Source organism: Egretta garzetta, unplaced genomic scaffold, assembly GCF_000687185.1.
Source record: "Egretta garzetta isolate BGI_Z169 unplaced genomic scaffold, ASM68718v1 scaffold411, whole genome shotgun sequence".
Classification (NCBI taxonomy): Eukaryota; Metazoa; Chordata; class Aves; order Pelecaniformes; family Ardeidae; genus Egretta; species Egretta garzetta.
This window is the reverse complement of record NW_009258541.1, coordinates 2,296,553-2,311,050: the sequence shown is the minus strand read 5'-3', so window position 1 is coordinate 2,311,050 and position 14,498 is coordinate 2,296,553. Positions and strand designations below refer to the sequence as shown.

The window sequence follows — 14,498 nt, the reverse complement described above, 5'->3', positions numbered from 1 at the left end:
TGAATTATGTCCACAGTATACTTATCCTACAGATCTAGCACGGACAAACGATGAACTCAAACATACCCTTGAGCCTTACTGCTACTTGACTGTCTCAGAAAGTACCATTAACTAAGAATATGTTATTCTCTCACAAACCTTTATTAGTGCTTGCTCTAAAAAATACTTCTATTTTATTAATATTTGTTTAAATGAATGCTGTTTTATTCGTAATTATGATTTCTACTTACAAGATAAATCTAAACTGAATTTATTTTACATAGTGATTTCCTTCCTCATATAAACAGTCCTTTTGAATTTATATTATGATATAAACAGGGAAACTTGAAACTACAAACAATAAAACAACTTGATTTAGTATTTAGCAAATATCCACAAAGCAGAATAAAAACAATCAAACATTATAAGAGCTATTCCATACCAAGCAATAAAAAGAAAACTGTATTTCAAACGGGACAGCTATATATGCCTATGGATACAGACATAGAGATATACACACGTATTTTTCTATTGAAACATAAAATATAAGAACTTGTAGACATAAAAATAATGGAATTTCATGCCAGGTAAGTGCAGGATCAGGGCCAAAAACTTTAGGAAAGTAGTCATGGTTACACAAACCTGTTTGCCTGTATCTGATGGTACAGATGAACCCATCGTGCATTAGATGTATTGTTTTAATAACCCCAGAGGATTCCTCGTAGGTGAACGTGACTTGAGTAGTATCATAAAGAATCTCGGAAAGTCGGGATTGTTTGGTGTATTTGTAAAGGACTCTGCGGCCTGTCCCAGGGTATAATGTTTGCAGAAGCCGACCGTCTCTGGTGATGTCCTGTACGAACGCTGCACTGCTGTCCGGAGGGGTATAGATGTTGCGGTAGTACCCGACGGACAGCATGGTTTGCAAGGCATGGCGCACCATGCTGGGCATGGTGACCGAGAGCAGGTAGTCGGACTGGTCGTACTCAAAGATGTAGCGGCGCTGGCTGTGCAACAGGAGCATCACGGACTGCAACCAAACAGGAATGGCAGTGTAAGTGGCTGATCAACCAAATCATTATTCATCTAGTGAGTGCCTGAAGGTTAAGGAAATGCTGAACCACTCTTGTAGTTTTCTCTTACTGTCTGTACAATTCCAAGTGAAGCTTTCAGCTCCAGGAGACCTGGCCAGCAAGGTGGTACAAAACAGGAGGAGAATAATAATAAATCTCGAGGTAAGGACCTCCAAACTGGAAGGCAGATGTGGCTCTCAGTAGCATTTCAGCCCCATGCTGACTTGCTATGTTGCTTTGAAATATTTAGGTCATCTTCCCAGGAAGCAAAACCAGAGGGAACCTCATCCTCACACACAGGCAGAGCATCTGCACCAGCAGATGTTTCTAGGGGAGGTGGAAAGGGGAAACTTTCAATGGTGTATACAAGGTGTTTAGCTTTTACTGGCACTCTGCATATCTCTATTACACACCTACCCCTTTTTCTCTCTGTCTTCTGTTAAATGCACATTGCCCCAGAGGTGACAGTACCTCTGTGCTTACACATGGATGAAAATAATCTGTAGGTTCTTTGGTGTGACTACTCCCATCTCTGGTTTTTAATGTTTACAAAGAATATAATTTCTACATGGGTACTTGATGTTGTATCCTGTGTTGGTTAATGAAACACAATGAAAGCAGAGTGAAAATGTATGGGGAACTGTGTGGCCTTCCGCCAGCTCCAGTAAGTGGCTTTGCGAGACCAGAGCACTGCACCCCCTTGCCCCACTGCCTGAGCTAAGACGCAGCCCTGATGCTGCACAGTTCTTAGCTCACAGCCCAAACCTACCAGGCACATAAGCAAATTTGTCAGGCTTCTGCATGATTGAGACATCACGCAAAACAAAGTCTTACGAGGAACAGTGTGACTGCTTTTTCATGGAGCATTGGGGAAAGAAATCAGAAAAAAAAGGCTTTTTTTCCCCTCTAAGCTCAAAAATCCTCTCCGGGAAGAAAACACTGAGAGCTCAGCCTTGCAATGTGTGAAGTGACACGGGCCCTGAGCCACTTTGCTCTGACAAGTAACCCAAGTGCTTATTCAAAGGACTGCAGATAGGCTAAGCCTTGGCCATCCTCTCTGCACCCCCAGCCCCCCGTCCTCCCAAGATGTTTTCCTTCCTGCCCTTGGCGAAAGGCATCGGTCAGCTGCCCGCGAGGCAGCCAGCACCAACATATGCCACTCGCAAGTCATCCTCTGCCAACTGGTGACGACAGACATTTACGCCGAGCTTTTTCTGATCGCTTTATTGCTGGCCTGCCAAGCATTTCTAACACGCACAGTGTTTATTTTGTTTTCACCTTCAGTCAAGAGTCCCCGATCTGCAGTAAACCACTGGCTGAACTCTCTCCTAGCACTGATGTGATGCCTCTATATACTGCTCCCGGGCCTGTTTTTAAGCTGTCTGCCATTGACAGAGTATGAATAACAAGATCAGAAACATCTCTAATATAACTTTAGTGCCCCTGTGTGCCATTTTTACAGCACTTTGTGGCTTTTCCACTTTTGCCCAGGATAGTAAAAGGATAGACAGTACAAGGGTTGCAGACTTAGTATCCTCTCTAGCCTAGTAGAGGATACCATAAAGACAAAAAAAATTAATTCCCAATTCATCCTAATAATATTACAATAGATTTTCCAACTCTTTGCACAAATTGGGTTCTAATTGTTTTAAAGGATTTCATAGGGTAGCTCATAAAACATCCCAAAAGCTGTCATTTTATAAAAGCAACCAGAGCCTGGTCAACCACGTACTGATTGATGCCGCATGGTATATCGAGACAAACAGCCAGCGGCGATTACTTGGAGCTCTGCTGGGAATACACAGAAATGCTGAGCATCACCACTAGATGTCATTTCTGTCCAACATACGCATGCAAACGCTCATCTATTTTGTCTGGTGGTAAACGGCAGGATTCTGGAAGCAAGCTCGGAGTATTCAGGAGATTTTATAACACCATGCACTAATTGAGGAAAGTGACCAAACCAAGAAGAACTGAATCTCATCAGTAAAAATTATTTACAGTGCTACTATCATAGTGCTTTTTAAAACCTAAATTATTGGAACTAAATCTGGAAGATGTACAATTAACTCATCAAGTGCTAAAAAATGACGAATTAAATAACTGAATTGGAAGCAAACTGTAGAATTGATTTTTTGATAAAAGGAATCACTGGGTCTTATGAGGTTTCAGACAACTTTTAGCAATCATTACATAATTAACACAATGAGTTATTGACTTTAACAGAGCCACAAAATGATATTTCAATGTCTAATTTTGACAGTGAATTCATCTTTTTTTTGGCACAAGGAACAAACAGCAATGGAAGTACTTTAAATACCGGGGAGATTATGTCCATGGTGTGTATGACTTTCAATAATTACAGTGATGAGTTACAGCATAACACAAGCCTGTTGCTACCTGAACCAGTGAGCTTTTGCCATATGCTTCTACAAGATCAGGATTTGGCCACTTGTGCATAATTCCAGAATAACAGTTTTAAGTTATACGACTTTACATATAAGCTCGTCATAAACGAAGAACAGAGGAAGTGGTTTGGAAAGATAAGAAGCATACAGTCTTTCCAAAATTACGGTCTATTAGGCCCAAAGACAAAATAAAAGATTCCTCCAAAAGGCACATTGCCCAAATATTTGAAAGCTGTACTAAACGCCTGTTTACTTGCAATTTGCAAAAGAGCATACAGACAAAAGAAGCCCTGACAAATTTATCTGAACCAAACTTCTGAAGCTTCTAGGGTTTGCCAATCTTGTTAACACGTGGAAGAACCGTACTGCATGCAGACAAGGAAGGAATCACATTTTTATGCATTCTCCAGCCTAAATATTTTTTTTCTCTGGGTTAGGTTTAAGTTTTTTGAGGATCAGGCTTAAATGCATTCAAAATAAGTACAGCGAAGTTTATCTTAAAAGTACACATTTGGAACTTTAAAATATATAAATAACTTCAAAGTGATTGGATTTCCTGCATGTAATACCCCCTATCAGTTTTACCTCACCTGCCCCCTCCTAGCCTTTCCCTGTGGTTAACAGGTTCAGAGAAAATGTTCTGCAAACTCAGGGTATATTGGGTAGTCCAAGATGTGGCTATTTAAAAAAAAAAAAAAAAAGTTTAAAAGGACACTGCTTGAGTACAATTTCACCCTAAGTTCTGAAAACTTTAAAAATACAGATTGGCTTTTTGGTTTTGAGAGACAAGATGATACCAAATGAGATGCTTCTACGGCTGAACGAGACGCTGTTCTTCCTTAGCCTGTTACAAGCCCTGTTCCCCCCATCTTGTGACCATTAACTATAGACATAAATGAAAATTACAATGCTCAGGCAATTTAGACACGAAGACACTATAAAAGCAGAGCAATAACTCATTTTTTATTAATATTCCCCCCCCAATAGCCCTCATAAATACTGAAGTAACCCTTTTCCTCACAGGATCAATCCTTTTTTTTTACAGCGCAGCACTGAGTAGGTGCAAGCTTGTACTCACTGCCTCATAATTTCGGCTTAAAAGAACTGTGTTTGTGGGGAGGAAACAGTTCCTTTTCAGTGACTGTTGTATTTTTTACTATAACCTACATTGTGGCAACATGTTTTTCAGCAGTGAGAGTGTCCTTTGTTCAGTTGAACTTGGACTGAAACCAAGAAGTCATTTCTACTTACCAGCTAAACAAATCTGAGGTGCTAGAATCTTTCTTCAGAAGTAAACTATGGCAGGTCTGAACTGGTGACACATAGGTCTAAGCATGTCCAAAGACATTTTTATCTGGTTTTGTGATTGTATGCATTTTCTGTTTAAAAAGTCTTAAATACTCTTGCAAGAGATAGCTTTAAAACATAGTTCACAAAATAGTATCTGTATCAAACCGAATATTTTTGCCTTGGTACAACAATCCACTTTTTAAATGATTTACCTTTTCTAAGTATGTGTAACTCCATATTTTACCATCTGCCCATGTTCTGGAAATTATGTTCCCACTTGGATCATACTCCATTTTCTCAGTCCAGGTTCCTCTTTGGATATAGGTGACTAATCCAGAATGTGAATAAGTGATATTGACCTCATTGTACTTGCTGATGGGTGACCACAAAATTGGGCGTCCCGTCTGGTCATACATAATCCGAAGAGTAAATTTTCGATGATCATCATAAATCTTTCCTGTTCTGGTTACATGATCGAAATCAATGGAGAGCAGGTTTCTGTTGTGGGCCTAAACATAAAGAGACAATAAGGTAAGAAAACAGCGCAACTTAATTACACACTACACAAACATTTCTGTGTCAGCTCAAATCAAAATGTGCAGTGGTTTAACATTATGATGGAGAAGTTAGGCTTTGTTAAAGGCAAGAAAATAGAAAAATATTCAGACGAGGAACAGGAGGACCAAGATAAAATGCTGCTTGCATTCAGTGTTATTCCACTTTGCATTACAGGATGCTTCCTAGTTCCATGTGCTAAACCCTCACCTCTGCTCTCACCTTTTCCTAAGTTTTAATTTTCTTCCCCACTTTCATCTCTCCGTGGATGGCCTTTTTGATTGCAGCCACAGATGTGTAGTGAAACCCACAAATTAACACAGATAGCCTATCTCACATCCTCTCTCTCAAGCTCCATTCATGCTGGCAGGTCAGCTACTGCTCTGGGATAGCCTGCGCCAGGTTGCATGCCGACGCTGCAGAGGGAAGGGCTGTGCCTGCAGCTCCCAAAGCCCCTGCTCACCAGCATCCTCAGACTTCTTCACAAAACCACCCCACTCCCAGAGCTCCTGGAAGCCAGCGGCAGCAGTGCCCGGCCCCAGCCATATTCCTTGTTGCAGCTCTCTCACTGTCTCTGGGACCTGCAACATTTGTTAAACTCACTGTGTTCGACGGACTAACAGAGGGACTGTGCTACGTTCTCCTAATATTTATGGTCCAGCAGGAAAATGCAGAGGGGCAGCCCAATTCTCAGTTTGAAATTGAGTTCAAAGCTGAGGCAGATTCATGAAGACAAAAGATATTTATCCCGTGCTTTCATCATCTTCCTCCTTACATTATTCTGTCACTGGGCAATCACTATTAAACTCCATTGAAAGCAGAGATATAATTTAGGGAACCATAAGACATTGCTCATTGACTTGTCTTTTTCAGATCAATGCACAATGCACTCTTATTAATCTACTGCATTTTATCTAATCACTTGTATTAATCTACCTCAATTAATAAATTCCTTATAGCAGCGACGATGTCAGTGCTGGTGTTAAGCACAGGGCACAGCACAGTGCTTGCTCCTCACTGAGACCTGGAGGCACAGCCATAAAGTAAATGGTTAAGAATACCTGTTTAATAATTCAAGCTGTGATCATATGGTGGTAGTGATTAGAAAGAACATTTTTTTTTCTTTCCCCTTTCTGTTTTTAGGTACAAAATAATTTGAAAAGCTAGAAGAAGCAGGTGTTCTTTCTTCAAGTACCATTCCTGGGGTTTTATATACACACATGTCTAACTTTAATAGTGTTCATTTACAATAGCTGTAAAATACCTATATACCCCTGTAGACTGCTGTAACTATTACAATTTATGCTCTAATGATAGTTAAGGAGCCCAAGTAAAATGTGATGCTCAGTTCAACTATATTTGCTTGTATACAGTCTGATGGATTAAGTTTATTATATTTCTTTGCAAACTTCTTGCAATTTCTGAAAACAAATCCTCCTGGTGGTAAAATAACTGAAAAGCAAGCAGGGGACATACCCTGGCTCATATTCATTTACTGTCTATGTACATATTTAATGTTCTTATTGCTATTATTATTATTATTGTAGCATGCAGTTAGGAGAAAGGAAAGTCTTGAATACAAATTGCTTGCAATCTAAATTTCAGGGACGATACAACAAATAAGAATGAAAACAAACGGAGGCAGAATTAGCAGGGCAGTGGATAGCAGCATATTAGCAAGCTCACAGAATTAAAATAAGGTTTGGGTGGATGTCATTACCTCCCTTATATTCCACATTTTATGTCTCATTTGTTTGCTTTCTTATGTTAGATTTAAGTTAAATTTAACACCCTCTCAAGGCAAGACAGGACGATACATGGGCAGCAGGCCTCATTCCAACACTGTCACCGAAAAGCTGATTTCAAATCCCAGTGGCTTCTTAAAGATGACTCCTCCAGCGTACACACAAGGTAGAAAGGAGCCACCGTGAGAGGCTGGAGCTCATCTGTTCTGTTACAAGCCAGGGAAAATTGGTTTCTGAAAGCAATGTCAGGTCAGAATTTCAGCTGATGAAAATAGGGAGAAAATTCAGCTGACTGACTATGAAAATAATAATGCTAGTAGTACACAAAAAGATACATTTATTACATATTTTTAAACGCTCGTTGACTCTACATCCATTAGTTTTGTAGCTAGAAATTTTGCAGTGTAAATAATCACATAAATGTGCACTTCTCTTGACTTTCATTCTCAAACCTAAGCTGCCTACAATGTGTAAATCAGATGAGATGATTGCATTATTTCCTCGTCTGTGTTTTGATTTGAGTCAACATAAACTGATACACGCTGGCAGAGGATTTGGTCCTATCATTAGAACTTGCTGTAAGACTGGTAAATTAAGGGAGATCATTTGCTAAATGCAATAATAAACATAGCTGTCAAAGCCTGCATCTGCAGGACTTTTGAATTGAGGCCAGTGAGTTACTTCCTTTTTTGTTATTAAACAACAACAAAAAAAACCCGCAACAAAAAATAAGTAAGACTGGTGAAGCATTCAATTTTCAATTTCGTAGATATTCAGTTATAAAACCTGGACTGCATCCAATGACAAGTTCCTCTAAGTTATGCAAAAGACAGGAGGGAACAGAGCTGCATTTTAATCAGTGTATTACTATGCATCATGCTCATTGGTTTTAACAACAGCCTTTGCTTCATTTTTAGAAGTCAATTAAAATAGCAGTTCAATTGATAACAAAGCAGTCTTGCTAGATTAAGATTGATGTTAAAATGCCTGATTGTACATAGATTTATTATTAATACAAAATGCATACATGCCTACAGACTGTTTTATATACTTTCAGGAAGCACCAGGGCAGGCAGTTCTGCACGTAAAGGAAACTGTGATTAATTCCTGTTTCCCACATTGATTTAGATACTGAGATAAAGTTAGATGCCTGTCCTAGCATTTCAGTTAACTTACTCACTTCTGCTCTATTTCTAGAGCAGGGAATTCTCATCATGCAAAAATCCCAACGTTTACAGCATTATTCAGAACGTGCTAACAGTGGCCTCTTTCCAAAACTGGAAATAACACTAATAGAGTGACATGCTTTTGAGATGGTTGTTAATTGTGATTAAGAATTAAAAACGTTAGGACCAGGCAGAGAAGCAAAAGCTTTCTTCTCTTCAACTAGGTCATCCTTTATCTCATCCCCAGTTACCTGCCATCTAATTTATACCTCTTGGCACTCAAAGCCGTTTGTTTCAATGATGGTATCAGGACTGATCTCTAAGTAACATCTTTAAACCTCATTCCTATGCTTTTTATTTTTCTTTAACAGAAAACCCTTCAATTGTGCTGCTTTTTTTCTTTAACTGAGGGCTCCTGCAAGTCTGTTCATTTCCATTGAGAACTGGTCCAATCCCCAGAGCTTTTCTTTACATATATTTTCAAAGTCCAGCATAGTTCTTTCTGCCCTACATTGCAAGCTTTCTAACACACTTCCTATTATGCCAGTCATGGCATATTAAATGTTTGAAAACTTTCCTTTTAAAATATAAGTCACTAGAAGTTTTCAGAAGGTCTCACTGCAACCTCATCCAGCATAAGGGCTTCTAATGATGCTATATTTTTTTTTCCCAGCCATACTCAAGGATTTGCCAACAGGAAGCCCTAAATCCCTTTTGTTATTTGGTATACTGCTTCAAACACACTACATGATGGTATTTTTGCTCCTGCTGTCCTGCATATTTCCTTAACCACCGAGGAAAGAGAGCTGTCTCTGGGTAAATTCTGCTGCTCCTCTGCCTTCCTCTCCAGCTGCACTCTTCCAGCTCCTTCCACCTCCACTGACTCCCCAGTCCCATGGAAACTTCCCATGCAAACTTCTCAGTGCTAAAGCTGAACTCCAGGACCTATACGTTTCAGCTATCCTCCAAAGTCCTTCTTATTGGCAGTAACAGCCTTGATAGGCCATTTGTCCCTTTCTCTTGCGACTATTTACATGGCGCATCCTACACTGAGAGTATTTCTTCTCCTTTCCACTATCAAATCCTCATTTAATCTGCTATCCCACCAGGTTCCCTCCAGCCTTACCCTGACAGCCCTCAGACAGATGGTCCTAGAGCTCAGTGCAGTCAAGGGAGGGGAAAACATTGTAATACAGGCAGCTGATGTGTCCTTCTGAGTAGGCTGGGACAATCCACAAGCCCCCTTGATCTTGGGTAGGTATAAAAAGACACAATTTATAGAAATGACAACGCAGTGGTCAACTGCTGTGATGCTAGCAGATACTTTTGGAAGGACAGAGAATGTAAGACAGCAGCCATCAGAATCATTCCTACACTTCACCTTCCTTCCTCTCACTGGAGGTACACGAGTGGCTCTGTGGCTTCAATGCTGCGGTATTTCAAGGAACATTTTATGCCTCCAGCCAGAGTCCATTTAATCCTAATCGATGTGTGAATTTCCTCCCCTTTTTTGGCAGGCAATATTAAGGATCATGCAGAAGCAAGTGAAAATGAATTAAAAGAACCTGCCATCAATTTCAACAATAGAAAATACAAACTGCGCAACAGGAAAACTGTGCAGGATGAAGTACCTACATTAAATATAACTGTCATGAACAGCTTGGCCCTGGCAGTGTAAGCAGAATAGACTGACTACATCCTTTCCGTTTAAGATTTTATTACATAAGATCCTTAAAGAAAAATGTGCCATACCGTTATTTAAGCACAAAATCACACAAAAATCAATTGATTAGACCATAATTTGAATCCTGCCATCTTAACACCCATTTGCCACTGCTATAAGTTCAGCCGCCTCCCTAGACAGGGCTATGAGGACTCACACTATGCTAGCAAGGAGGCAGTCAGAAGATGGGCAAGAAAAACTTCAGTGAAGTCTCTCCCCACTTGCAAGATCCTAATAAAGTAACTGTGGCTGTCAAATCTGAAAGACATTTCACATAGAGTGGCCAGTCTGGCCAGATCATTCAAGTCATGCGTTTTTGATTCATCAGAGCAGTTGAAAACCAAACAGATGATACCCTTTTAAAAAATACATAGTATCTATTAACCAGAAGACAATCCAAAGATTTTAATAACCACCTCTATATTTTCAGAGCTAACAGATGGACCTTCAGAGATAATACCTATCCAGAAAGGCTGTAGTTAACAATGAAATATTTTTATGGCCAAAGATCCCAGTTGTACTACTGGTACAGGCATTTTAAGGGGTATTCATGTGAAAAACAGAACCGATTTTGTAAAAAACCTGTTCTGCAAGGTAGCAGTCTCTTCGAGCCTTAGTGTTACCTAATTAAATGCTGAATGTTGACCATCTGTCATTGTAATCTGTGAGTTCTCCTCACAGATAAAAATAAACCATGGATGCAATGTTAAAGGAATTCTTTATTAGAGCCATAATGTGACCCAGCCAGAGGGAGCGAGGGGGTTTGAGAGCGTGTGGTAGAGGGGAGAACACACGGCCTGTCTGGATACACAGGGAGGCTCTACACCACTCTGGCTTGCAGGGAACATGCTGGTCAGGACGCCCACGGTGTGCCCTGCGGGACCCTCTGCCCCAGGTGGAGGCTGGCACCTGTAATTTCCCCCAGAAGAAAGAGGGTCGATAGATCTGAGAGCAGCGGAATGTGGCTCCGGCTCTGCTGCTGCGCCAGAGTAACTATGCATCGTCCTTTGCTCACAGCTGCTTCCAAAGCCATAATTAAGTTCTTAGTTGAAAAAGAAGAGGAAGAAAAAAAGTAATTATGTCTTGAGGTCAAGTCTCACAACCAAAATCAAACAGAGATCAAACATCCCTGCGACTGCCAGAGGAGTTTGGTTTTGAAATTCATGGCTGGGGCCCACCACTGAAAGAAACTTTCCATTGCTCTTCTTACAAAGTAGAACATTTCAACATGATTTTAGTTCAATGGCTTTCAAAGGGAACACTGCACTTTACACAAGAGGAAGCCTTACCCTTAGCCTTCTCTCAAATGTGGAGATGTTGCCTTTGGTCTGCTCTCTCCTTTGCCTCCATTCAATGAGATTTGAGTTATGCTCTCCAGGAAGGGAGATATTGCACTTCCCTAAAGTGGGGCTGACAACCCCTGCTAGAATATGAGGCTCCGTGTTAAGCGTGATTTCCATTCCACTGGCAAAGGTGACTCTCAGAGATCCATCTGGGCTGACCCGGTAGATATTCTGCGTGTTATCTGTCAAAAAACAACAACCAAAACCAGTGAACAGACAATAGTTCAGATCTCCAGATTTACGAAGCAACTGCTAGGTGCAACAGGGCTCTGTTTGTCCCTAGGTTACAGACAGCTGAACATACACCAGCTGCAATGTGATTTTTGCAACCTATAACCTCCAGGCCTCCTCGTGTTGAGGTTTTGCTCTCAGCTTAGAAGTATGTAGACCCATAGGCTGGGTTTCGACCACCGATATTTTGGCGATTTTAGCATGTTGGGATCTGTTAACAGGATACAGTACTGCCTGAATGACTGCAATGAGTATCTGAGGTCATGCATGAAAGCTGTTTTCAAAAGAACTAGGATGATGACCAGTCTCCCGTTCTGTCCCTTTTCCCTGTATCACTGTATGAAAACCTCGTCCTCTTTGCCATTAGCAGCAAGAGCCTGGGGTGGAGGCACGGTGATGGTCAGCCACGAGCCTGAAGCCTGCTGCAAGAGACCCATTGGGAAGTGGTTGTTGGCACAAAAACGAATGGGTCAGCAACAGTGGCACAGCAAGCAGCTCCAGAGGCTCAGGACTGTGCCACAGAGGGCTGTAGGGACAGCTGGGATGACCTAGCACAGCCTCCTCCCGCTCCCCAAAACTGCCAGAAGCAGGAGGAGGGTCCAGAGCAGGTCTCCACTGAAAGGATGCAAAGGCATACAGTTAGTGTGTGCTCCCTTTCTCTTGCCTGGGCACTGTAATTCCTCTGCTGCAGGCGGAGCTGTGCCACATAGCCTCATGTTTGGTCAGGCTAGAGAGATGCTTGCAGGAGGTTACGGTGGCTCAGCTGCCTGGGGACAACTCCATCATGAGCCTGAATGTTTAGTGCTAAGAGACAAAGCAAAAGTCTCACCCTTAAAGTGCAATTGAATTCATACCAGCTAGGGACCATGAAAAGCATCCTTTTTTTTAAGCTGGTCCACACAGAAGTAACTGGTCCAGCTCTTGAGATGTGAATATGTGGAAAATAGTTGGGTATGTCAGAAAGTGAAGATAATAGGCATTACATTAACAGAGACTCTCTGACTCAGATGTAAGGATACCATGTCTGACTGGTTGTTCACAGGGTGCTTCATGATAGTTTTCTGAGAGATGTGGAAATATGCAAATTATATGAATTCATAAATACGATAGGTATAATAATAACTACAGCTGTTTGTTTCTGGCACTGCCCGTGGTGCACTAGTACTTTCCTGAGATGGAATTTGGTACCATACCAACTCTGAGGAATTTCAGATTTAAGGACAGACATACAATCAGGCAGTCAGCAGATGATGCAGAGAGCAGATGGGGTTACTTGGACAAAGCCTAAAGGCGATACAACAATATAATTATTTCCACATATTTAGTGCTGTCTCTGCAATGCAATAATGAAGAGGAATGAGTGAATATCTTGCGAGGTGAGTTCTTCCTATGTTTTTTTAAAAAGCAAAACCTGAGAGGAAGAGAAGTTCTGTGATTTGCTCAGAGTTATAAAGCTTTCCTATAGCAGACCTGGAAGGAAATCAAGAGAGCTATTTCCCAGCACCTGCTCTCTCAAAGCCTGAACAATCCACTGACAATAAAAAAATCAACAAGGAGAAAGAAAGCCCAGATCGATGAAACTATATAAAACCAGAATTTTGGTGATGAACCTGCAAAATCTGGAGGAGGACACTGTGGCACTTCCATTAGGCAGAGAGTACGTTCTTCTTGAGAGATATGATATTGCCAGGGAAATACTGTGGGCTCTACAGGGGTTAAGTCAAAACCTCATCCCCCAGGCAGTCACCAGCAGAGGTGGGTCATGCTTTCCTCCTTCCTATAAGCGCTGTCACCAGGACACAGCACTACCAGAAAGAATTCACAGCACTGGTCAAACAAGGTGTTTCAGCGCTAAAACATCAGTGGAGCATGTGGTTCTGCTGGGCAGTATTTCTCAGAATTACAAAGCTCAGTGTATTATAGGTCAGTCTAGGTCCTCCAGATACTGAAGTAGAAAGTGGCACGTAAAGCCTGGAGACACTGGAGATTCCAATAACTAGAATATATCCGTGGGACTCTTCCAGGAGGAAAAGAATTCACTTGTGGTTTGTTTCTAATTGGTACCCCAGAAGACTTATAAGTAGTATCTAGCTATTTGCACTGAAGCAAGGAAGAAACAAATGAACTAATTCTAATGTATTTTTTTTTGGTACACAGTTAAGAATGCAATAATGTCTAGGGTTTGAAACATAATGATTAGGGAAGAAATAACAGAAATGCTTTAATTACCTTGTTTTAAAGTATATATTGTAGAGGTAGCTGAGAAGTTCGTGGCTGTGATCACATTCTCTCTGTTTGAAGTATCAAGTTCCACTCGCGTCAGTTTTTCAACATCGCTGTGGAAACTGCTGACTTCCCCAGTCGGGAAGGTCGTGTTGGTCAGATGGCCATCAGAATCATACCTGCAAGACATGATGTTAAAGAGCCATGAAAATACACCACTATCGTCTTCTAGATACTCCTAGAAGAAAAAAGGGAAAAAAAGAAGCACTCTCAGCACTGTGAGATAAGTAAAAGGGTAAGAACTGGTCCATTTATTCACTCAAAATGCACTCATTCCCTAATCCGAATTCCTGCTTAGACTCTTTTTCAGTGGTGCTGGATAAAATACAACTGGGAATAGTATGAGATGCTATCCACATCATTCAGCTTCTGCCAGAGGTTTTGGCACTGTGCACAGAGGGTCTGGGTTTAACCCGCTGGGATGTGATGGAGGAGGGTGGCCGCTGGAGGTCACTCAGCATTCAGGCAACCAACTCACCCCCAAAAAGGCGTTTTCTTACCCGTAAGTTTAAATAAAACCAATTCTTAGATTCTGCGACACTCAAAAACTGCCTTTTGTTGCTGATGTGTGAAGTACATAATATGAACGGTGAATTTAAAAAGGGGACCTAAAGCGTAACAATAGCGATAAAATTAGATTGAAATCTGCAGCGATTAAGTTGCCTACATGGTTTTTACTCTTGTGTTACGTTTCCCACGGGC

At 41.1% G+C, this 14,498-nt stretch overlaps 1 protein-coding gene across 2 annotated transcripts in view; it reads right to left on the bottom strand.

Annotated features, from left to right (window-relative positions):
- TENM1 (teneurin transmembrane protein 1) overlaps positions 1-14,498 on the bottom strand; it is a 257,419-nt gene that overhangs the window by 4,120 nt on the left and 238,801 nt on the right. For both annotated transcript variants that reach the window (XM_035902110.1, XM_035902112.1), the window contains 4 exons: positions 13,743-13,915; positions 11,229-11,464; positions 4,963-5,259; positions 622-1,009 (listed from right to left, as the gene is read on the bottom strand). In XM_035902110.1, coding sequence (XP_035758003.1) covers positions 622-1,009; positions 4,963-5,259; positions 11,229-11,464; positions 13,743-13,915 — 1,094 coding nt within the window. The remainder of the gene's footprint in view (positions 1-621; positions 1,010-4,962; positions 5,260-11,228; positions 11,465-13,742; positions 13,916-14,498) is intronic.